The following is a 27,299-nucleotide window of genomic DNA, read 5'->3' on the forward strand; positions in this document are numbered from 1 at the left end:
AAAATGTAATCCCTGAAAGATGTGAGATAAGAATCAATCCAATTAAAATGCTCAAATTACCCTCGAGGGAAACTCATCATAATAATGTGCTGGGGTCATTTCATCCCTATCAAATCTTATTCCCACAATCTTATCTGTTAAGGAAATAACAGAATTTGAAACATTAGAAAATAAATAATCATCTTCGTTAATTGATATGTATTAAGTAGAAAATATCGAGAAATTTGCTATGGAAGGTCAGGAAGCATTGATACATGCGATACATCTGCAGGAAAGAATTATGACCTAATCACAGACGTTTTCTAGTACAGACAGTATTCTGTCAGCAACCCGAGGACGTGCATTTTGCTGAAGAAAATTAAGGATCTGCAAAACAAACAATCATGGAGTTAGATGAGTTAGAATGACTGCAAAAGTAATTGAAAAAAAAAACGCGACTTTGAAAGAAAAAACTATTTCCGCTACAAGAATATCAGAAACAGTATGTAAGCTGTGCAAAAAACCTTCGCTTTGCAAAAAACCTTCTTCACCCAAAAAAAAAAATTCTAGGTTGATGTAAAAAGCATGTTGAGATGAGGATAGCTGGGAGTCTGGGACCCAAAAAGAGATATAAGGGGGCAAATTATTAAGAGAGAAATTATCAGCCATATACCCTTAAATGACACCCGTATTAAATGTGTGTGAACACTTTTCAAGTGTATCACTCGTATACCCTAAGTTGACAAAACACTTCTGCTGTCCACCAATCTGTTAACTTCCGTTAGAAAGTTAACATAATTGTGGTAAATTGACTATTTCGCCCTTGACACTCAAAATGAGGTAAAAAGATAAATTTACCCCAAAAATTAATGTAAATTTTCAATACACAATTTTTTTTATTTTGTTATTAACAATACATTTTTTGATTAAAAAAATGAATTATTAATGGCACATATTATTAACAATTATCCATAAAAAAAATCCATATTATACCATAAAAAATTATTAACAACATATTATTTATAATTATACATATTATACTATAAAAAATTTCAGTTGGAGCATGGAGGAGTAGATCTTCAAAAATTTAGGTTAAATTTTGGAGAAGTAGATTCGGTTGTAAAATAGTTTTTTTTAGCAATTATATACAATTATCTGATAAATGGGATGACATATCATTTTTATCAATATATATCATATGACATGTCATTTTTTACTAGGTAAATGAGATGACATGTCGTTTTTTTTAATCAAAGTTTCGTCCATCTTAAAAGACGAGATTACCCTTATGATGTCAGCGCTTGCAAACGGCAGTTAATGGATTGGTGGACGGCAGAAGTGTTTTGTCAACTTAGGATAAACAAATGATACACTTGAAAAGTGTTCACACACGTTTGATACGGGTGTCATTTAAGAGTATATGACTGATAATTTCCCTTATTAAGAATGTCAGAAGTTACTTGCATATGCATGCATACTAATTGACCACGTCAGACATTTTTTTATGGAAAAACATATCACCAGATCAACTAAATACCGAACTTACCTTATCAGCTGTAACGCCATCCTCAAAAGCATTATACAAACTCTCTTCCACTGGGACTAACATAAATAAGTTATTTTTAATTGCTGGAAATATATGTGTTCTTATCTAATTTTTTAAGCTAATAAAAGCAAGATATTATTAAAAGTTCAATTTATAATAATTTAATTACTCGCTAAAATTATGTTCAGGCTTTTAGTTAGGCAAAACCCATGCACTTAGGATCTTTATCTTGCTTTGAACTTTACTACAAAAATGTACTTTCAGTATTACTCATCTATTTTTCAGACTAATTTATTCTTTATTAGCAAGGGTAATTTGATCTTGAAAAAACTAATTGCTTTTTCTTTTTTTTTTTGCAAGACATATTTGGGGTTACTCAACCCCATTTCGTTTCTGTTTAGCTAGATCTGATGAGCCACCTCTAATAAAAAAAAAAGCTAATCGCTTTTTAATGTATATATCCGACGACCCTTTCCTGCCTTTATAAAAAGTACTTATTACCGAAGGTAAATGAAGCCCTTCGAATATCTAGTCGGTAATGATGTTGTTTGTTGTAGTGGGGAATGATATGCGATTATTTCACAAGACATGTTTGGGGTTACTCAACCCCGTTTCGTTCCTGTTTAGCTCACTCTGATGAGCCCCCTCTAATAAGAAAAGCTAATCACTTTTTTAATGTATATCTGACGGTTCTTCCCTAAAAAGTACTTATTACCGAGGGTAAATGAAGCCCTTCGAATATCTAGCCGGTAATGTTGTTGTTTGTTGTAGTGGGGAATGATATGCGGTCATTATGAATATGCATGGGAATTGCATGCACGTCTTCACAGCAGGAGAGGAAGAGTGGAAGATTTGATCATCATTAAGACTTGGTCAACTTTGTTAATACTCTCTTAGTTGAGGCAGGAGAGGGAGAGTGGAAGATTTGATCATTATTAAGACTTGGTCAACTTTGTTAGTACTTTCTTAGTTGAGGACCTTAGTGGTTTCCGTTGAATAAGCTTTGGGTGCTGAAAATCAGCACAACTTAGTTATTTCCCAGATTATTTTGCTGTTATTGTTCTATTTTCTAGCTTAATACATTAAGTCTAAAGACTATTTATGTAGTCCGGAATGAATGGAATAAAGCCGTGGAAATTAAAGCTTTACTGCAATATTTCTTCTCCTTTCTCTTCTTCCATCTTGGTTCACTACTTGTTACAAATTCTCATATCATATAATTTTTATTGATATGCCAATATCTGAAGAGAAATGAACCATGTCAATACCCACTTGGCAAAACGTGCCTGTGTCCACTTCATCATTTATTTATGAAATATTCTTATTAAATGGGGTAAACTCCATATAATATAATAACTTTCATTTACCCAACATTTGGAATACAGATGCTTTGTTTCTTTAGTTATATATATATATATATATATATATTTTATTTACTTGATATAACTAATAATTAAACTCATAACTCTTTCTATCACCTCCTTTTTTGTTGTTGAGAGAATTGGTAAAATCAACTCTATAATGCTGCCTCTTTGCCATAAAAGCTGTATTTTTACGGCATCGGCTTGCAGTCATGTGTATTAAACTGAAAAAATTGAATATTACACCAATTGTTTATTGTGACATTTTCTTCCTTAAGGAAATATATGAGCAGAAAGCAACATCATTATTGTGATTTCAATGCAGCATCATCCATCAATTTCATATAAGATTTAGAAGGCCGGTGAAGCACAATCAATTTTGTTGTTGCATTTTTCACAACAAGATTGCAACAACTTAATGACTTTTTGGTACTTTTGAAGGTTTGCAGTCACCTGTGTAATTTTATTGTTGTTCAAGTCCATCAATATTAATCACTAGCTTGTCCAGTAAAAGTAAAAACAACACCAAAACTTTATGATTTTCGCACCGACTGCCGATCGTGTTTTGAAATTCTGTCCCAGATGTTATGGGAGTCAGAATTAATCTTCTAAAATTGATTTGAAATTGGTCAAAATTTCGGACAAAATTTTATCCCGATTAATGATACGGAACCGGATCGTCGAGAAAGTTTATAAAGATTGAAGAAGTTGTTGGCAATCACAGGCTTAGGTTAAAATACTTTTACTTCCTTCTCTTTTTCTTTTATGTTACATGATATGAACAACAATAATGATCGAAGCCATTAAACCGAAACACTTGTGTGTGCATTGTGCGTGTGTCTTGGTTAGTTCAAGTAGCGCTCAATAATCGATGGAAGTCGTTGGATACTGGTAATTGAGTCATTGTAGTGGAGATTTTCCAGAAAGAAATATTAAGGATAAGAAATAACTAATAATCTTTTTAACCAAAAAAACAAAGCTTCTGCACATCTTCGACTCAAATTAATTTTTTCTTTAAATGCCTATTGTCTAATTTTTTTTAAAAAAATCATATAACTTTTTTTTAAAGAAATGTGCAGTAAGATTAGGCCAATCATAAATGTCCAAATAAAAGCCTAAAAGCCACATGTCTCCCCCCTCCCCAAAAGCCTTAAATGGCATTAATGGCCTCTTCGGTTGCCGGTGATGGCAACCAGCCATCACCGGTCTACACCCTCTCTGCCGAAGAATAAATTATCAGAAGTTTGAATCCTCCTAAAAAATCTTTTAAATGACCCCCAAAATTCACCAATGACCCACTACCGGATGTCCAGTTTCCATCACCGTGAATCAAACCAAACCACTCTCATTCAGACCCTCTATCTCAAATCCAACCCCATGCAAACCAACCACCAACGTCCACTGCCGCTATCCTCTCGAAACTTTAGCAACCTTCAATCCCACCTAATGCCGTAAATGAATAAAAAGAAATTGGCATCAATGACTATGATTGCTGCCATGAGGTACAAAATCACCCCTCAATTCACTAGAAGAAGGGGAAGAAAGTAGTGCTCGAAATAAGCCGGTTCTCATCTCGCCGATTAACGATAATGGCAACCAGCCACCACTGGCTCCTCCCATCATTTCTAAAAATGAACATCCTTTTTTTAGAAGGTCCCAAAGGCAAACTTGCTCAAAATACAAGAGTCAATCGCCAGCCCAACCCCAACAACCCCCAAATTCCGTAAATACACCGCCATCGTCATCCCTTCAATAGCCAACTCCAACCGCCATTGTCATCCCTTCGACACCCAACTCCAAGCTTTCATCACCAGACTTGGTGTATGGGTTTTCATCTCAAGCCAACCAGTTACCAGCCTCTAGCCCGCAGCCAACACAAACCACACACCATTCGGGAGATCATCCTGCTGTCACAGCCCGCACCCCATGGCCATTTGTCTCAAGATTTGGTTCAAGATACAACCACCAGCCAGCCACAATCACCACATACACAAACAACTCCCTCACGACAAAAACTCTCATGCAAACCACAAGCTAGCACATGGGAAAATGCTCACAGCCAGCTGCATACAATCATCACCGAACACAGCCAAGGTCAACAAACATCCAACACCAACCAACCACAATCACCACTGTTAGAGTGCAATTTATGCACTAGTTTTGCATTGTTTACTTCCCTTAATATCAATGTTTTGCACTTAATAATAGTGATTTACTTGTGTTTTACTTTTGTAGGTGCAATTCTATTTATTGGTGATAAAATTGAGCTATAAGATGATGTTTAAGGATGATTATTCTCTTGGAGAAATTATGAGCGTCAGAAGAACTTTGTTGATAAGGCGTGAGCGCGTGCTGTCAACTGCGAACCTGCAGTTTTTAGTTTAACGTGTTTTGTATTTTTGGTTATTTTTGTAATTACGAATTTAATATTTCAGATATTAGTATTTTATTTTAAATAGAATTCTAGAGGAGAAGAGAGGGAGAGTATTTAAGGGAGGAATCTATTGTGAAAAAGGGGGGATTTGGATTGGAGAAAAAGAAAGAAACCCTAGATCTAATTTTTCTCTTCTCTATATGAAGAACTAAACTTATTTTCTGGTTGAAGGATAATGAAGCTTTGATTCATCACTACTGTGAGATCTTTTTTATGCTTTAATTGTTTTATTACTTTTTGGGTATTTGTTTATTCTCTGAATTAGTTTCATGATTATGTTTGTTAATTAGGTAATTGGCCACTATTTAATTATCAACTTAATCTATTGTCAATTAAAGGATTCATCGTATGAAGAATTTAATGTTTGTGACAAATAACATAGCAGAGAGTTGTGTTGTGAGAATAAACAATCTAATTTAAATGAATCATCATATGTGTTGATTAGGATTTGGGTCTCTCTGGTTTTTCAAGCTGTCAATTGATTAAATCCTATGATCGTATCTAGGGTTGTCTATTGATTAGAGAAATATCCAACGGTCGTACCTTTGTTATCGACTAGTTAAGGAGAGATTGGCTATTAGAGGATCTCAATAGCTATAATCGATTTATTCATAAGTAATAATAATCTATATTTGAATCAATGATCAGTAGTCGAATCAAGCTTAGTTAATTCCTTTAACCAGAGCTTTCTCCAATTTGAATTACAACTTTAATTTGCATTCTTGTTATTTAATTTGATTTTTATTATTGTCTACAATTGCCCCATTTTATGTTTTACATTTCAAAAGGATTTAAATAATTACCGATCTCTGTGGACACGACCCTGCTCAATCACTATACACAATTTATTTAGAGTAGGAATTTATTTTTGTTGGCTTCGACACCCATCAAATTTTGGCACCGTTGCCGGGGATTGGTGTCATTTATTTAATCCTTTTTACATTTTACTTGGTGTATGGTTTGTTCTTCCCGTACAGGTACACTTTCGTTTGATCCTGAAATTGAGAAGACAGTTCGCCAGCTGAGACAGCAGACGAAGCGAGCTAAGCAACGATCCTCGTCGCCTTTGCTTTCTGAAACAGATACAGTGCCTGATTTAGTTGAATTATCTAGCGATTCAGAAGAACAAGTGATGGATAGACCTGCACCTGTAAAAAGAACTCTTAGAGAGTTAGCTGAACCAGACTTGAATCAACAACCACTCTGCATTCAATATGTAGACTTGGAGGTAAATTTTGAATTAAAGTCTAGTCTTATTCATTTATTACCCAAGTTTCATGGTTTTGCAGGTGAAGATCCTCATAAACATCTCAAGGAGTTTCATGTTGTGTGCTCAAGTATGAGGCCACAAGGCGTGACTGAAGAGTAAATTAAGCTGCGTGCTTTTCCGTTCTCTGTAGATGGGCTAGCTAAAGATTGGTTGTACTACTTGCCTCCTGGATCAATTACAACGTGGAATGGTTTGAAGAAACAGTTCCTCGAGAAGTATTTTCCTGCTTCAAGAGTTACCAACATCAGAAAAGATATTTGTGGGATCAGACAACTTCCTGGGGAGACTTTGTATGAGTATTGGGAGCGATTCAAACAATTGTGTGCTAGTTGTCCTCAGCATCAGATTTCTGATCAACTTCTTATTCAATATTTTTACGAAGGACTGTCATTGATGGATAGGAGTATGATAGATGCTGCTAGTGGAGGCGTGTTAGTGAACAAGACCCCTACTCAAGCAAGGGAGTTGATATCAAATATGGCTACCAACGCACAACAATTTGGCAGTAGGCAAGATGCCACTTCAAGGAAGGTGAATGAGGTAAATATTTCTTCTGTTGAACAACGTTTAGATAAACTAACTTCTCTTGTGGAAAAGTTTGTTGTAGGTAATGTGCAACAGGTGAAGACTTGTGGCATTTGTTACAATATGGGTCATTCAACCGATATGTGTCCTACACTTCAAGAAGAACCTGTTGAACAAGCCAATGCAGTTGGAGGATTTCCAGGCATGCCTCAGAGGAGGTATGATCCTTATGCACAAACATACAATCCGGGATGAAAGGATCATCCCAACTTCAGCTATGGAGTTAGGCAATCAGGATTCCCACAACAGTATCCACCAAGACAACCAGCACCTCCACAGTCAAACTCCAAGTCAGGTAAATCTCTTGAAGAAATTGTTAAATCACTTGCAACTAACACTCAACAATTTCAGCAGGCAACTACAGCAAGCATTCAGAATTTGGAGAACCAAATGAGTCAATTGGCGACTACAGTGAGCCGTCTGGAGTCTCAAGTATTAGGGAGATTGCCTTCACAATCTGAGGTGAATCCAAAGCAAAACGTTAGTGCTGTCATCCTTAGAAGTGGGATGGAGTTGCAAGAGCCTAGTAAGAAAGTGACAAAGCATGTAGAAAATGAGCTTGAGAAGAATGAATTGATGCCTCAATCTCATGATGCGAAACCCACCAGAGCGAAACCCCTACCTATTGTGATACCTCCTCCTTTTCCAAGCCGGTTTGCAAAATCCACGAAGGAGGAACAAGAGAAAGACATCCTTGAGACATTTCGCAAGGTTGAGGTAAATATTCCTTTATTAGATGCTATAAAACAAATACCTTGATATGCTAAAGTCTTTAAGGAACTGTGCACCTCTAAGAGAAAATTAAGAGGAGATGAAAATGTTCACATGGGGGAGAATGTTTCAGCAGTTCTCCAAAAGAAACTACCTCCTAAGTGCAAGGATCCAGGTATGTTTACTATCCCTTGTAAAATTGGTAGTGTTAGAATTGAAAAGGCTTTATTAGATATAGGAGCTTCTATTAATGTCATGCCTCGTTCCATTTATTCATCTTTGAATGTTGGTCCATTAAAAGAAATTGGCGTGATAATTCAACTAGCTGATAGGTCTAATGCATATCCTGATGGGGTATTAGACGATGTCTTAGTACAAGTTAATGAGTTGGATTTTCCTACTAATTTTTATGTACTTGATATGAAAGATGATAACTCCTCTAATTCTATCCCAATTTTGCTAGGAAGACCTTTTCTTAAGACTGCTAGGACTAAAATGGATGTACATAAAGGGACTCTCACTATGGAGTTTGATGGAGAGGTTATAGAATTCAATATGAATGATGCCATGAAATATCCTAGTGAGGAACATTCAATATTTTCTGTGGATGTTATTAACCCTATAGTGCAGGAAGTTTTTTACAAGGAAAAAACGAAGACATTTCATGATAGAATGATTTTGAGAAAGGAGTTCTCTGTTGGTCAAAAAGTTCTTCTTTTTCATTCTAAGCCTAAACTTTTTCCGGGTAAATTACGATTTTGCTAGGTTGGACCTTTTATTGTTACTAATGTTTTTTCTCATAGTGCAGTTGAGATTCGGAGTCCGACCTCTGACAAAGTTTTTAAGGTTAACGGTCATCGCTTAAAACCTTTTTATGAAGGTTTTTTGGTGAATATTGTGGAGGATGTGGCTCTTGAGAGTCCCAATTATGGAGATTGATGCATAATGTATCTAGCCAAAAACATAAAACAAATGCGCTTTTTGGGAGGCAACCCAAAAGATTTATTTATTTTGATTTTAGTTATATTTTTTATTTTTAATTTGATTCAGATTTTTTTTAATGTTAATGTTTTTGCTTATTTTGGCCAGAAGAAAATTTTCGATAAGGCGTGCCCACGTCTTAACTAATACGTAATTCTGTGATTTTTAAAGTAAAATAGTTTTAAGGCGTGCCCATGTGCTTATTGAAAAAGTACTTCTGAAATTTTTAGTGTCTCAAAGTGATTCATCACTAAAAAAAAAATTTAAAAAAAATTAAATTTTTTTTAAATTTAATTTTTTTTTATTTTTTTATTTATTTTAAAAAAACAAAAAAAAAGAGATTTTCTTTTGTTCTTTCTTTTATATATATTTTTTTATTTATTAAAAAAAAGAAAAAAATCACAAATCATTGTTCACTGTTCACTATTCACTGTTCACAAATCCCTAATTCAAAAAAAAAAATCACTGTTGATTATCGTTTTCACCAGCAGCAGCCGCATCAGTCCCACCTGCAAATGCTGCCGCGCGCAATGCAGCAAGCCCCAGCCATCACCATCACGTAGCGCATCAGCCCCACGCGCACAATGCAGCCGAGCAGCAGCAGACGAGCGCGCCCCGCAACGCAGATCCTCAGCTCTAGCCCGCGCGCGCAGCGCAAATCAATCCAGCTGAGCAGCGCGCAGCCCCCGCAACGCAAGCACCAGCCAGCGCGAACCAGCCAGCGTCATGCAGCAACGCAGAACCAGCCCCACCCGCAGACAGCATCCCAACGCAACCAGCAGTGCACAACCAGCCCCAACCCGTGCAGCAAGCTCCAGTCGAGCAGCAACGCAACGTAACTAGCCTACGCCTTATATTCCAGCCGGGTAAATCGAAATCCGTGAGTGCAATTATTGTAACAATGCCGAAGAGGAAAGCATCTACTTCCAAGTCATCGAAAAAGACACCCGTCGCAAAGAAATCTAAGATTGCCGCTCCCACTACGGTTCCATGGAACACAATTTCAGATTCACGCCAAGCCGTGAGACAAAGATCAAAGCACGGAAAATGCATGAGTGTTTTGCCACTTGCGGAATCCAATCTCGGAGGGTGCCTCGCATTCGCGACTCAACAGGAGAAAGAGAGGTACAAAGATATTTCCACGCGCAAAATACTTCCAGCTAAGTATATTCATTACCATACTCTTGAAAAATTGAATGTTAAAGATAATTTTGATTCTTTGATAGATAAGATTGGGTTGCGTAAGTTTGTTGATGTTGATTGTTTGGGTTATTGATGATGATTATTCTACTAGTGATGAATATTTAGGAACAACTTGTGACTTTAGCGAAAATTTTGAGCCTTATGGTCTTTGGCGTAATTTATCTGTTGATCACAATGCCTATGACCCGAGTAAATCAAAGAGTTTTTTCTTACGTGATCCTGTTTTGAAATGTGTGCATCGATTCTTAGCATATAATTTTTTAGGCAAGAAAGATCACTCAGGAATTTTCTCTAAAACTGAATTTTATTTTATCTAGTGCATGTTAAATTATGTGAGGCCTAATTTAGGTTTTTGGTTAGCGGATCAATTTCAAAGTGTGCTTAAACGGTATAGGACTTTATTTCTTGGTCCATACATTACTTTGTTAGCTATAAACCTATGTGTGCTTGATCCTGACAATAATGATTTGCATTCTGCTTGCAAAAAGGAATTTTTGGATATGTCTGTGTTTGAAAGAACAGGTGTGGTCGAATTCAAGGAGGGGAGATTTCAGTTTACAGAACCAGGACCCACTCAACTTCCGAAGAAGCTTTATGCTAGGAGTGGTGCTACCTCTGATGACGAGTTTGACGACAACACTGTTGCCCCGCCAACTATTCTTTCTACATCCGCACCACCGTTGAGCATTCAGTTAGAGAAAATGGAGCACAAGCCGAACAAGATGGAGCAGAATTTGGCCGCATACTTCGAGAGTGTGGGATTTACCCCACCATTTCCGCCAAGCCCATAAACGTTATGTGGATTAAAGCTCATAATTCAGGGAAGTTTCTTTTTGCCCTTAAACTTTTATCCTTACGCTTTAATTTTTATGTGAGCTTTGATTATCTTACATTAGGGACAATGTAAGTTCTTGGTGTGGGGGAGGGATTTTTGCATTATTGATGCCTGGAATTATTATTTTCACTCTACTCATCCTTAAATGATTTTTGAGTTAGTATGCTTCATATATTATTAATTTTCTTTTCCTTTCTCTCTCGCTACTCTTTTCCCATCTATCTCAAATTATTCACATCTATTTTTTTTTCTATCATATTCTTTCATCACTCACATTTTATCTTTCACATTTTATCTTTCAATTTTTTTTACTACATACATCTTTCTCGCTTATTATCTTTTTTACCTTTCCTTTTATATCTCACTCATACATTCTTCTCATTCTACACCACTATTGATGGTTGATTCATTTGAAAAGTGTACATGATTTGATGGCAAATTTACCAACTTTGTGAGGATTTGAGCTTATGAGCAACCACTTTACTCTAATTATTTTTGTTATGTGAATATCAATCCTAGTTTTTTTATTCTAGAACTTGCTTTGTTATGCATGTTGAAGCCACATTACGGGATTTTATGCATTAAAATAATAAGGGCAAACCATTTACCATTTTTCTATTCTCGCATTTTCCTTTTTCTCCACCCGAAGACCTTTATTTGCTATCTTCGTTTGAGCCTTAACCATTACCCATCTAATTCTCTCCGTCTACTTAACCATTTTTCTTCTTTTTGAGCCTCAATTTAAGGAGATTTTTGGACTCATTGTGTGGATATATTTTGTTGCTTTTTCTACCTTGTAATAAAGTTTCTCAATTAGATCAACAAGCATTATGCTTGAATTAAATTGTGCAAGGTTCGTTTCTTTTGTTTGATTCAAAAACAAAAAAAAAAACAAAAAACAAAAAAAAAAGAAGAAAAAAAAGAAAAAGAAAAATCGAAAAAAAAAAGAAAAAAATGTTTACATTCTTGGTGACTTGAGTAGAAATAAGCATTTTGATATCATAAGTTCATTCAATGAGTTCATTCTTCTCATTTTGATCTCTTTTTCTTTCGTAAACCTTTCTTTTTCATTCAACCTATTTAACCCCATTACAACCCTTTTAAGACCCTTAGATTTTTGCATTTTATTCATGTTTTGTGGATTGAGATGTGATATATGAGCAAGCTTATGGTAATAGCATTCTTTGATTTGATTTGACTGAATGAATGACACCCTAAACACTTTGAGTGCATGGAGTGAAGTCAATGAGAGGGCTATTAAATCTTGTTGCACTTGAATTTTGAATGGATCTTCTTGTGGTTGAATGTTCTTATTCTATCTTATGAGATTCTCTGCTTTAAAATCCTTGTCTCTCGAATGTTGATCAACTTAATTTCTTGAGGTATACTTGCTTAAAATTGTTTTTGGATGAGTTGAGATGGGAATTGAGTGGAGATTTGAGATTAATCTTGAGTTATATGCTTAAGGACAAGCATCATCTTGGTGTGGGGGAATTTGTTAGAGTGCAATTTATGCACTAGTTTTGCATTGTTTACTTCCCTTAATATCAATGTTTTGTACTTAATAATAGTGATTTACTTGTGTTTTACTTTTGTAGGTGCAATTCTATTAATTGGTGATAAAATTGAGCTATAAGATGATGTTTAAGGATGATTGTTCTCTTGGAGAAATTATGAGTGTCAAAAGAACTTTGTTGATAAGGCGTGGGCGCGTGCTGTCAACTGCGAACCTGCAGTTTTTAGTTTAACGTGCTTTGTATTTTTGGTTATTTTTATAATTACGAATTTAATATTTCAAATATTAGTATTTTATTTTAAATAGAATTCTAGAGGAGAAGAGAGAGAGAGTATTTAAGGGAGGAATCTATTGTGAAAAAGGGGGGATTTGGATTGGAGAAAAAGAAAGAAACCCTAGATCTAATTTTTCTCTTCTCTATATGAAGAACTAAACTTATTTTCTGGTTGAAGGATAATGAAGCTTTGATTCATCACTACTGTGAGATCTTTTTTATGCTTTAATTGTTTTATTACTTTTTGGGTATTTGTTTATTCTCTGAATTAGTTTCATGATTATGTTTGTTAATTAGGTAATTGGCCACTATTTAATTATCAACTTAATCTATTGTCAATTAAAGGATTCATCGTATGAAGAATTTAATGTTTGTGACAAATAACATAGCAGAGAGTTGTGTTGTGAGAATAAACAATCTAATTTAAATGAATCATCATATGTGTTGATTAGGATTTGGGTCTCTCTGGTTTTTCAGGCTGTCAATTGATTAAATCCTATGATCGTATCTAGGGTTGTCTATTGATTAGGGAAATATCCAACGGTCGTACCTTGGTTATCGACTAGTTAAGGAGAGATTGGCTATTAGAGGGTCTCAATAGCTATAACCGGTCTATTCATAAGTAATAATAATCTATATTTGAATCAATGATCAGTAGTCGAATCAAGCTTAGTTAATTCCTTCAACCAGAGCTTTCTCCAATTTGAATTACAACTTTAATTTGCATTCTTGTTATTTAATTTGATTTTTATTATTGTCTACAATTCCCCCATTTTACGTTTTACGTTTCAAAAAGATTTAAATAATTACTAATCTTTGTGGACACAACCCTGCTCAATCACTATACACAATTTATTTAGAGTAGGAATTTATTTTTGTTGGCTTCGACACCCATCAACCACCTACACAAGCAACTCCCTCACGAAAAAAAATCACATCCAAACCACAAGCAAGCACACGGGAAAGTGCTCACGGCCAGCTGCAGCTGTCAACCGTAAAACAACTGCATGCAACCATCACCGAACCCAGCCAAGGTCAACAAACATCCAGCCAACACCAGCTCAAAAGTCTGCACGCGTGTGGAAATTCCCATGCTCATGAGACATTTTCGGCAGCACATGATTTGTGTTCCCCATGTGTGTCTCCCACTAGCACCTCTCATACCCCACTAGCTTTTCCCACTAGTCAAACCCAAGCCCAATCCATTTCCCAAATAAATCCCAACATCCAGCCCTCTCGAATGCCCTCTACACTTTTATTAAATAACCCCCAAAAAGATATGTTAATCCAAAATACCACTCAGCCTACGTCGGCACCCTCTTATGCCTCGGTGTTGAAATTTGTCCCCAATCTGAATTAAAATAAACCCACTAAAAAATCTTTGGTGGATATTATGAATGGCTCAACCAGCTCAATGATTCTGATCAAGACCGTCACTTCGTTCGAGGGAAAGCCTAACGTGCAATTTTCCACTGCGAAAATTCAAGCGATGGCCATTCCTTTCAAGCTGACATTAGTAGGTAAATTTTCTTACAATAGACCCAGTATGAAATTAATTCGTAAATATTTTAATACTTTGTGATTGAAGGGAATTTCCAAGGTGTCCCTTTTAGATAATCGACATGTGTTAATTCAATTGGATGTTGAGGAGGACTACTCTCGCTTATGGGTTAGGCAAACATGGTACATCAATGGAGTGCCATGAGAATTTTTAAACGGACCACCGATTTTCGATGTTCCGAGGAGTCCCCTATAGTTCCAGTATGGATTTCATTTCCTTACTTGCCTGTCCACTTCATGCACTGTAAGGAAGCATTATTTTCTATTGCATCAGCTATTGGTAAGCCATTATGAATTGACCAAGCTACTGCCTCTTTAGCTCGCCTTTCTATAGGTAGGGTGTTAGTGGAGTATGATGTCACTCAACCTCTGCTGCCTCGGATACGAATCGGTGTGGGAGATTATGGATTTTGGCAAAGTGTAATTTTTGAGAAAATTCCACTCTACTGTGCTTCCTGCAAGCACCTTGGCCATACCATTGAGACGTGTTACGTGGCCAATCTGGGGCTCTGTCCCCAGTGGCCCAATGGGAATTGGCAGACTGGAGTAGATAATAAGCAGTCAGAAGTTCTGCCGTCAGATACTCCACAATCCCTAGATACACCACGACCTGAGCTTTCCATCACTAAGTAGATTGTAGATGCGGTGTCTCCGATTGTCTTATCTACGAAGAACCGAGCTAACACTACAAAATCTACTCTCATTCAGGAGCCAATTGGCCAGGATGTCACGACTCATGATTCTAGGATCCGAGAACCTGGTGAGTATAATCCACATCTTCATCGAGCATCCAGCATAGAGTTTAGGCATTGCAATTCTCATATTGATAATGATGATAGTTTTGACGAACATTTGGCGAATAATGATCATTTTCTATCTGCTCTTGACAATTCTGAGAGAATTGACTATAGCCCTGATTTTAACATTGTCGGTCATTCGAAAAAGGGCATTAAATTACTTGCCAATCGCAAGTATCGTAAGAGATATTATCGCCGTCTGCATTAGTCTTTTTCCTCTCATATTAGGCTATGCCTAAATCATATATTTTACTGTTATATTTATTTATCTTAATTGAAGGTTTTGGTTTATGTCCCCCTCCTCATATAATTTTTTTATATGTTCTAAATGACAGGTATGGGTCCCGTCTAACCCCCACCATTAGAGTGGTATTCGCATAAAAAAAAAATACAAAATTTTGACAAGGAGGACAAAGCTACATTATGGGTGAAAAATGACGATTGCTCAGGACTTACAAGTGAAGAATGTGCGATCAAGGAGTATAACGATCATTATAATGATCACTACCTCTTATTTCGTGGAGATCTTGACAATGGCCATCCACGATCCTCTTGGATTTGTTAAATGGTTATTTCTGTTATGTCATATCAATACTTTTGCAATAACCATCAATTGGAGAAATCGATGTTATATTTTAATAAAAGAAGGAATTAATCCATTATGAGCATGTGATACGTTGTGTGTGTTATATGGCACTGATTTATAAACATTGGACTGTTTGTCCTGTTTTTATTGTTTTATCTATCGCTTATCGATTATAAATTATAATTACTTTATTAGGATTGTTTGTCCTGTTTTTATTTTTTTATCTATCGCTTATGAGGGATGGGGTATTTGCACTCTTTGAAAATACTTTTAAATCCATCTTTTATCATTTTCAAAAAATTTTAAACTATTTTTTAATCTTTTTTATTTTTTATTCTAAAATTGAAGAGGTAGGTGTAATTTATCTATATCAGTAATTTAATTTAAGGACATTGTGTAATAAAATATTTTATGAAAGGTTTCATAGAAATTTTAGGATGCATAAATCAAAATCCTTTGATGATGTGACAAAAATAAATAAACAAATGAATAAATTAAAAAAAGTATTAACATCAAACCAACAAACAATTACAATGATTTAAAAAAAAATTAAAAATGGTACAATTGCAAGTAGGGTTGCTAATCTCAAATTGATGAAATATAATAAACATTGGTGGAGGGAAATTACCAAATTGATGTAAAAGCGGTGCTCTCAATATAGTGACATTGGTGACGAGAAGTTAGGAATTTTATTAATTTCTTTATATGGTCTGGATTTCAACATCGGACTATTATTATAATTTTAATTTCTTTATAGCTGATTTTTTTTTTTTTTTTTGGTGGAGAACTGTTTCGGAATTTAATTAACTATATCTTGCAGGTAACTGAGTGCTATTCGTAAAACGTACGAGGAAGTTGACTGAGGAATTCTCGAAATTGATTGGTGATGCTTAGTTAACTACAACCCAGGCAATACAATTATCAGGTGTCAAATGAAATTTACTAAAATGTGAGAAGGAAACATATTCATATGTTATTATTAGGAATTGGGCCCAGTGTTTATGAAATAATAAATTTATTTGTTTGTTTAATGAGATATTTTCATAAAAAAATGGTTTTATGAGGAATTTAAAGAGGTATCAATAATCCAACTCTTTTTTTTTTCTTTTTACTAATTATATTGTAGAGCTAGCTTTAACAAATCAGTATATTAAAATTAGTCAATTTCAATAAAACTTCACCTTAAAACTATTTTTCTATTTTTTTAGAATACATATGAATCTTAAAATCTTAATTTATTTTCTTCTTATTATATATTTTTATTTTTATAACTCCAAACTTTTATAATTTTTTAAAAGTAAAAATTTAACTAAAATTTATAATATAACATAAATGATGAAATGGAGCGGGTGTAAAAAAGTTATTAATGTCGTCTCTACCCGATCAAAGCCACGAGCCTTTTGATGTTCAGCGGATTAGCCAACCCACTTAAATAAAACATGGGATCAAGTTTTTGGATGGGCAAGAGCTGTTTGGGTCAACATCACACCGTACATTATAACATTACCAACCTCCAAGGTCTCTATTTCTTTTCAGAAGTTTCAATTTTTTTGCGCCTTTTCCTTTGCATAATATAGTGTCACCCTAATTTTGAAGTGACTGGAAGATACAAAGAAAAATATAAATATTTACATTTATTTAAATAAATCTCCAAGATTAATTTAAAACCTAATTTATGAATGAAATAAATCATCTAATTTGAAACCTAATTTATGATTAAAATAAACCATCACTCACAAATATTGTAAATATCATTATAGTCTTTACTAATTCGTCACCCTAATATTAGCGAAATTATCACAATGCTATTTATAATTCTGCCAATAAATTTACTTTTAGAAATCTATCTTTATTACTTTTCCAAATTTCTTCTTCTCCAAATTTCTCTCTCATACCTCTCACAAAGTTGCAAAAGCAAGAAATTTATCATTCATTTGACTATTAATTCATTGAGTTTGGCCAATTTTCTTGTTAATGGAACTTAAATTAAAGGAAGGTTGTCAAATTTTTCCTATTAAAATTGCTACATACTACTTACACCTACTATTTTCATAATGACCAATTATCCTTGCTGTTATTATGTTATAACATTAAGAAGTTGATCAATTTTTGAGTGTTTTTACCCAGTCGCCCCTAGTGTCTAAATGATTGGAGATTGGCGCCAATTTTCTTAGCTCTAGTGGATAAAACTACACAATGACGCACATATGTTTTAACTGACATATAACAAAGTGCAATTTTAAAAATGCCCTTACTTTTACAGCTACAAAGACTTAATTGCCATTAATATGTGGATTGAAAAATGAATATTAACATGAAGAATAACAATTATTTTCCAATTTCATGAATGAAGCTATATATACCCATAAAATATAATTGTAGGAAGCTTAATTTTGCGCCACTTCTAGGTTTATCAAGCCACTTTCCCTTGCACAAACATTCCTGAATATTCTATCCTTTCAACAAAATATGAATACTCAATCATCTTAATACTCAATCATTTATTACAAAAAGAATCCAACAAAATCTTACCACATTGTGTGTATATATATATATATTAGGGAGTAATTGTTTGATATAGCAATGGCATATAAGATAAATGTAATCATAATATAAGAAGATTCCATCATAGCTAACCAAACCAAAAGTAAACACCACATTCGAGTGGGTATAAATTTTGTTGCCATATACCCAACAAATGAAGCCACCATTACCACATGTTGCAATAGCTAACAAAACTAATTAGATACCATATTTTACCGTATACTACATGCAACCACCAAAGCCATCAGGTTTAGAAACTAACGGCTGCGTTGCATTCAACCTATGTTTGTGCTCTAATAAATTCAAGAAGCTCCAGAGCCGGTTTCCATCTATACTCATTCCGATAACCATTCCATGACTTTGACATTTTGTTTGTCACATGATCAGTCTTGTAAAACTAGCTGAAATGATGGCATGACCATGTGCTTGGATTATTGTCAACCGTACCAATCACTTGTAAGCGTTTTCATCAATGTTGTTTATCGCTGCTATTGCATTATCGAAGGCAATTGGTGGCTCTTGCCGTTTGCAAGGTGCTCCCTCAAAATCACACTGTACATTATAACATCACCGAGCTCCAAGTCTCCGTTTCTTTTTAAAAATTTCAATTTTTTTGCACCTTTTCCTTTGCTTAATATAATATCACCCTACTTGTAAAGTGACTGGAAGATAAAAGAAAAATATAAATATTTACATTTATTTAAATGAATCCCCAAGATTAATTTAAATCCTAATTTATGATTAAAATAAATCTCCACTCATAAATATTGTAAATATCACTATAGTGTTTACTAATTTGCCACCGTAACATTCATAAAATTATCACAATGCTATTTAAAATTCTGCCAATAAATTTACTTTTAGAAGTCTATCTTTATCACTTTTCCTAATTTTTTCACCTCCAAGTATCTCTCTCATCTCTCTCACAAAGTTGTGAAGGCAACAAATTTATCATTTACTTGACTATTAATTCTTGGAATTTGATCAATTTTCTCGTTAGAGGAACTTAAATTAAATGGTATGATTATCTACATTGAAAGAGAATTTATAAACACTGTTGATTCAAATTTCATACTTGATGAGTTTTAAGCATAATGTTATCTTATTATATTTGAATTGCTTCTTGTTTTCTTGGTTTTGTATTATCTTGGTCGCTTCGTCATTATAATAGAATATACATTTTGTGGATAAAGTGCTTACATTTTGTCCTCTCTCTGACATGATTTATTTTCTTATATCAATTAAACTCTATTTAAGATAAAATTTATTTTAATCCGACTTAGAACAAATTCCTGGCTGGACCTTTCTTTGATAGATGCAATACCCTTAAGCTTTTGGCAAAATCATCTATCTAGTACTTGACCACTTAGCACGATTGTCTTCGCAACCCATTAAGAAACTAAATATTAAAAATAGAGTTAATTTTAATATTGTGTAGAGTGCTTAAAATTAAAATTTATTTCAACCCCTGGTGCAAAACTAGGTCCAAACTTTTGGCCCATGAATTTGTAGTGGAGCGTATGCAATGCAAGTACATGCGTCCGTCGGGATTTTATGCCAATTACAAAAGGCTAACGAGAGAAAAAGCCGAAGCCGAAAGGTCAAATAAAAGAGTCGTGAGCCTCAGTAACCCACTGCCAAAGTTAAAAAATTCTATATTGTCATCCTATGATCCGAAAACCTTTTGCCAATTTTGGTCCTCAATTGGCCATCAATTCAACACAATGTCCCTTAGTCGTTGTTATTAAAAGGAGTGCTTATGCATCGCGGAAACGGAAAGGCAAACCAAGAAAAGCTAACAGCTCCTTAATAGTTTTGTTCCCAAGTATGGTTTCGTTCACTTTCTCTCTTTAAAAACCTTAAATAGTAAATAGCATTGATCCCTTTTGTCAATTTTCTTGGCCACTATCGCCCCATTTCTTGAAGCAGACGTTACACTATTAATTTTTGTTTTCCATTTCTTGAAGCAGACGTTACAATTTTAATTTTTGTTTTATCTATCAATTTCAAATGCTTTTCTTGTGTTATAATGTCTCAATCAGTTTTTTCTATAAAATGAATCCCATTTATTACGTCCTTTTACTTGAAAATTCTAGGGCTAAGTTATTAGTTAATTACCAATACCTAAACTTGCATGCTTTGATTTATTGCATACGCAGAATTACTAGCCAATCAAGTCTTAATCCTTAATGGTTTTCAATACCCGCCGCTTTGCAAGTCTTAATCCTTCTGTGTTCAGATCTCTATCAAGAAGAATCTTGCCAATAATGCATGCCGCGAGCTGCTATCCTTTCTCCTTTCATTTTCATCCTTCCAATAAAAGACATGTTATCCCCTTCTTCCATGTACGAATGAGCTCCTCTGTGTCCACTGTCTTCTCCCCTATACTAGACCTTGGTCTGATTAATTGCTCTCACCAAACCTATGTTCTCCACCACCGATTTAAAGGACCCAACTAGAAAGCCAGCTAAAGTAATAAAGATAAAAACTTATTCTTCTAATTAACTTAATTCCATCAAAAGTAAAATGAATACTGACTTAGTTAAACTAAAAGAAAACACTCCACATGTGAGTGGCGTATGTGGTTTATGACAACCCCCATACACTTCCATAGTGAGATTTCATTTCCAGAGAGAAAGACTTCTAATTGATTATGTATGCCTAATCTTTCTATTACGTACTAATTAAATGCATCTGGAGTTTTGTAAAGTCCTTTCCAATATTTGCCTAATAGATCATTTAAGTGATGCTATTATTCAACTTGTTTGGTTTTCTAGATGCCCCATATGTGATAATAAAGTTACTCTCAATTTATGAAACTAGTGGAATAAATTAAGGTTTCACTTGCAAGCATGGTTGAAACATCATATTTTGGGAGTGAGAAATATATTGGTCGATGCCTCGATGGCTTTGGGATATTTTGTATGAATATCAATGGACAATAATACATAAAAATTGTTTTAAATATTTCATTTTTTTTCTAATTGTTTGTTGATGAAGGTTGGAATTTTATGCAATATACAAAATGCATAGATCTCATTTAAATTTTTTCGATCACATAATTTTGTCGTTAGTTTGACCAAGAAGTTAGACAAGCAAATCAATGATTTCTATAAAAAAAAATGAGAGCAATGATCAATATTCCAAATATCATTTTCATTAATCCTTTAGAATAAAGATAATTGAATATTTAATGAAGCATGGAGGTACATGTCTCATTCCGTGCATGAATTCCTAAAAAGCAAATGAGAGAAAAAGCCGAAGCGAAATGATAAAAAGAGAGAGAATCGGGGGGCTCATAACCTAACAAATGCGAGGATTAATGAGAATAAAAGTCAATGAAGAGACAGTTATTCAATGCACCCCCCATTGCCAATGCTCAGAATTCTTTAATTTTCATCCTATAATCACACAATATCTTTTGCCAACTTTTGTCCTCAATCCCTTACTCGTTGTCACACAAAAGAGCCTTTATGCATCACAGAGATGAAAAAGAAAACAAAGAACCACAGCTCGTCAGTTGTTTAGTTCCCAAGTAATCAATTAGCATAAAAGCTTAGCTGCTGGCGCGCTGCTACATCTACATATGGTTTTATTCACCTTGCCTCTTTAAAAGCCCTAAACAGTAAACAGCATTGATCTCTTTTGTCAATTTTCCTGGTCACGTTGTCCCAAGATTTGAAATGTAGAAGATATAATTAGTAGAACACGGTTTCTTCAAACTGCATACAGTTGTTATTAGCTAAGAAGTTAACCTGTTCAAAGTACAAAAGATGTTTATTATTAATTTCATTAATCTTTTTTTCTTTTTAATGAAAAATAAGGCTATTTTTGTCCAGAAATGTGACATTAATATGCATGCCATTTGCAGTTGAAGTTGCCAATTTTTTTTTTTTTTTAAATTGGAGGTGTCCTTGTTAGATGGCCTTCACATGCTATTTTGATAAATAATTAAACTAAGATGTACCATTATGTCATCTCATAACCAAGCCATTACTTTCGCATTGATTTAATTTAAATGGAAATGATTACATCCAATGGTTAATCCTAAATCAAATTATATAAAGGAATTCATTTATGTTAATTAACATAATACATGTGCAATGTCAAAAATAAATGAAAAGACATCGACATGTAACCTAACCAAGCTATTACTTTCACATTGATTTAATGGAAATGATTACAACCAATGGTTAATTCTAAATCAAATTATATCAAATTCATTTATGTTAATTAACATAATACATGTGCAATGTTAAAAATAAATGAAAAGACATCGACACGTAACCTATTCCTATTTCGGATGAGTGACAATTGATTGATTAGGACAAGCATTAACTAGGATTGCAAAAAGAAATTGTATAGAAGAATTAATTTCCATTTCAACAATTTTTGTTGTTGTCGTAAATGTATATGCATATTTTAATTTGGAGAAAAAATCAAAATGATAAGCATGCAAAAATCAAAACAATAACGTGAAAATTACGGTGTGAGTGGAGCCTGTCGCAAGCCAATGGAGTTAATTAAATGCAGTTTAGTTTTGTCAGGTCGTTTTCCAATACTTGCTTAATTTACCATTTGAATGGTGCTATTATCTAATTTTTTTGGGTTTTCTAGATGCCCGTATTCATAATAAATTTACTCTGAATTTATGAAACTAGTGGAATAAATTAAGGGTTCACTTGCAAGCATCTTGCAGTAGTTATCGATGATGTTGGGATACATGGTATGAATATGAATGGACAATATAATGCATGAGAATTATTTTAAATCCTTCATTTTTTTTTAATTGTTGGTGAAGGTTGGATTTTGTTCAATATATATACAAAATGTATAAATCTCATTTTATATTTTGTCGATCACATAATGTCATCGTTGGTTTGACCAAGATGTACTTAAAGTTCTAGACAAGCAAATGATTTCCTATCAAAAAAATGAGAGCAATGATCAATATTCCAAATATCATCCTCATTAATTCCAAAAATCATCCTTATTAATCCTTTATAATAAAAATTGATCAATATTTAATGAATCATTCGGCATATGAATCCGACAAAGCAAATGAGAGAAAAAGCCGAAGCAAAAAAAATAGCAAGAGAAAGAATCAGGGGTTCAGGAACCCAAAACAAATACGAGCATTCATGACAATAATACTCAATGAAGAGACAAAATGCCTATAAATACCACAGCTTGCAAAATCATGCCAAACATCTGAAAACTTCTCGATATTTTGAAAACTTTTCGACGTCATGGCATTGAAAACGTTCTCTACTTATGCTTTCCTTTGTCTTTCTATTATCTGGCCTTCTTTTTGCACCAAAGAAAATCCCAAATTATTTCAAGATGAAAATCCCAAATTATTTCAAGCGGAAATAATTTTTGTTCATGGTATCTATGTGATGCATTTATCAATTGGCAGTCCTCCTGTCGATATATATGGTTCAGTTGACACAGGAAGTGACTTAGTATGGACACAGTGTGAGCCTTGCCCACAATCACAGTGTTTCCGGCAAGAGGCTTCACTCTTTGATCCTAAAAAGTCTTCCACATACAATTCTATTTCTTGCTTCTCATTCCAATGTGTCATAGCCGGAACGAATTGCTCCGAAGGAGATTGCATTTACTCCTTGGCATATGGAAGAGGTTTACATGGATCGTTCTCAAGTGGCAATATTGCCACTGAAACTCTCACTTTCGGTTCAACATCCGGAAAGCCCCTTGAAATGCCAAAAATAATCTTTGGTTGCGGACACAACAACAGTGAAAGCCCAAACACTCCTTCAAATCAAACAGGCACCATTGGCCTTGGACCCGGCAGTTCTTCATTAATTTCTCAAATGGCAACATCAATTGCTGGTAAATTCTCCTATTGCCTGCCCCACGAAGGTTCAAGCACAATAAACTTTGGTGGAATTGTTGCGGGTGCCGGGGTAGCTTCTACCCCTTTGATTATTAGGGACCATTATTATCTCACCCTTGAAGCAATCAGTGTAGGCAACCAAAGGCTAGAATTTGTGTCTGGTGGAAAATATTTTATTGATGCTGGAAACATTTTGTTGATACTGGTGTTCAGCGTACTTTATTACCACTAGAGTATCACTCAAATTTGAAGTTAGTAATGTCCAACATGATAAGGGCACAACCCATTGAAATCAAAATAGGTGAGCCTGGCCTATCTGATATTCTCTGTTATAATATTAGTTCACAGCCTGAGCTTCCTGAAGTAACAATTCATTTTAAAGGCGCAGATGTGAAATTGAGCCCTTCCAACATTTTTCAGAATATTTCAGATGATCTCATGTGTTCTGCTTTTAGAGGTGGTGATGCCAATACAATTTACGGGAACATAATGCAGATGAACTTCTTAATCGGCTATGACATTGAGCAAAGGACAGTGTCGTTTAAGTCGACTCATTGCGCCAACAATTAATTAAGTAACTGGAAAGCTTGGGAAGTGTGCTTTTGGTTAATGTTTAAACTGTTTTTTTCTTTATTTTAATTGATGTTGTTCTATTTGATTAGAAGTCTTATATCTAAAGCTTTCTCGTCCTTAAGAGTTCTGGTTGATGTTAGTTTTTTATTTAGTCTAAGTTGGATTAGATTAGAAGTCTTTCGTCATTTAAGCTTTGAAGTATTGTAACAGAGGCACTTCCTCTACAGTGGGTTATATTATAAACATCTAGAATTCTTCTCATTTGCGAGTGTTTCCTTTCTGTTTGGTTCGTTCCTCTTCTACTTCATTTGTTTGAATCTGGGTTACTGCAGAATTTATTTTCTGTACTTTGTTTCTTTACACTTTTGTCCTTCTAATAAAGGTTTTCGAATAATATCAGTGTCGGAAAGATCAAACAAAAGAATCGTGGGCCTCAATAACAAACTGCCAAAGCCAAAAAATTCTTTATTGTTATCCTATGATCAGAGAACCTTCTACCAATTTTGGTCCTCAATTGGTCGTCAATTCCACACAATGTCCCTTAATCGTCGTCACTAAAAAGAGTATTTATGCATCACAGAAACGAATGGGAAACCAAAAAGGCTAACAGCTCCTCAATAGTTTTGATCCCAAGTATGGTTTCGTTCACTTTCTCTCTTTAAAAACCTTAAACAGTAAATACCATTGATCCATTTTGTCAATTTTCCTGGCACTATCGCCCCATTTTTTTTTTTTTTTTGGCCCTCAATTGTTCATCAATTCAACACAATGTCCCTTACTCGTCGTTATATAAAAGAGCCTTTATGCATCACGGAGAAGAAAAATAAACCAAAGAACTACAGCTCCTCGATTGTTCAGTTCCCAAGTAATCATAACCAAGCTATTACTTTCACATTGATTTAATTTAAATGGAAATGATTACAACCAATGGTTAATTCTAAACCAAATTATATCAAGGAAGCATCTTTATTAGTTGCGGGGTTCGGGAAAAGAATAGGAAAAGTTATTTCACTATATTTCTGACCATGAACTAGCACTATCACAATAATTTTTTTTTTAATGGGGCAGTAGGTTTGAAAAGACAGCTTGCCTATCTTTTCTTTCATCTCGGGCGAAATACGATGGGGGGGGGGGGGCTAATTCAAACCCCTCTGGTAAAATAAGAACGGCCCCCACATTCAAAGCCTCATTTTTACCATTAGCAAGAACTTATTTTAGTTGCATATCATAAGGAATTCTAACAACCGCTTCAAATACAGTATCGGGGAGTACCGCATGTGGAACCTCAATATCCACGGGCTTATTAGCTAAATGGCAATTGGCGCATACAATACAACCAGTTGCTTCTCGTGGATTTTCAAAACCCTGCTGCGCAAAAATGGGATATGCATTTGAAATTGATGCCCAAGTTATTATATATATCATGAGGGATATAGAAATGAATCGAGTAATATCTCCCTTTAACGAAGAAAAGGTATTTCTAATTGGCATGGTCCAATTGTTGATCCTGAAAATTTCTACAATGAAATTTGGTAGGTCACTAATATAGTTCCCTATTTGCGATTTTGCCATTTCCTGAAATCATTTTACTGGAATATAGGTATAGGATTCCTGGAATCTGGGAGGGATCCTTTGGATGGGTAGAAAAAGTATGGGAAGTACAGCTTTGAATGCTTTGCTTATGTACAAAATAAGAAATATTCTAATTGGATCATTAAATTACTTTTCACTCAGTCATTGAATGATAAATCACTACAAGTGATGGAGATACACGATTTAAATATAAAAAAAAGCCAATATTTAAAAAATGTATCTAGAACGACTGGAAATGATTTATATTTTGTCGATTGTCGATCACATAATGTCATCGTTGGTTTGACCAAGATGTACTTAAAGTTCTAGACAAGCAAATGATTCCCTATCAAAAAAATGAGAGCAATGACCAATATTCCAAATATCATCCTCATTAATCCCAAATATCATCCTTATTTATCCTTTATAATAAAGATTGATCAATATTTAATTAATCATTTAGCATATGAATCCGACAAAACAAATGAAAGAAAAAGCCGAAGCAAAAAAATAGCAAGAGAAAGAATCAGGGGTTCAAGACTTATATTACAAACATCTAGAATTCTTCTCATTTGCGAGTGTGCTTTTCTATTTGGTTCGTTCTTCTTCTACTTCATTTGTTTGAATTTGGGTTACTGTAAATTTATTTTCGGTACTTTGTTTCCTTACACTTTTGTCCTTCTAATAAAGGTTTTCTAATAATTTTTTATATTATCCCTGAGCATGAGTAATATCACTTAATACTGGACCTAGATGATATCTTGTCACAAGTTTTGTTTAATTGTAGACAAATCATGCGATGAATCGAAGAAAGAACAAATGGTTGTAGTTTTGAGATTTGTTGAAAAAGATGCGAGAACTTTTTTTGGACTTGATGGTGCAAGTAACATGCGGGGTGAGTGGAATTGTTTACAAGCTTTAATTTTGAAAGATTTTCTATATGCTTACTACATTCATTGTTTGGCTCATCGACTAAAATTGGCTTTAGTCATAGTATCTCATGAGATTATTCCTATTCATCATTTCTTTACTAAACTGACTTCTGTTGTGAATATTGTTGGTGCTTTTTGTAAGCGCAATGGTGAACTGAAACTTGCTCAAGCTGCTGACAT

The 27,299-nt window shown here is 34.4% G+C and overlaps 1 protein-coding gene and 1 non-coding gene across 2 annotated transcripts; one reads left to right on the forward strand and one right to left on the reverse strand.

Moving 5' to 3' along the window:
• Positions 1-6,830: 6,830 nt before the first annotated feature.
• Positions 6,831-6,937, reverse strand: LOC127898727 (small nucleolar RNA R71). The gene has a single exon (XR_008050575.1). It is a non-coding gene; the product is annotated as a small nucleolar RNA R71 (small nucleolar RNA).
• A 16,644-nt stretch (positions 6,938-23,581) lies between these two features.
• Positions 23,582-24,612, forward strand: LOC107175027 (aspartic proteinase CDR1-like). The gene is made up of 2 exons (XM_015526327.1): positions 23,582-24,256; positions 24,391-24,612. Exons 1-2 carry the CDS (start codon positions 23,582-23,584, stop codon positions 24,610-24,612), a joined length of 897 nt encoding a protein of 298 aa, XP_015381813.1.
• Positions 24,613-27,299: the final 2,687 nt, after the last annotated feature.

This window comes from Citrus sinensis, chromosome 1 (genome assembly GCF_022201045.2).
Source record: "Citrus sinensis cultivar Valencia sweet orange chromosome 1, DVS_A1.0, whole genome shotgun sequence".
In the NCBI taxonomy this organism is placed as follows: Eukaryota; Viridiplantae; Streptophyta; class Magnoliopsida; order Sapindales; family Rutaceae; genus Citrus; species Citrus sinensis.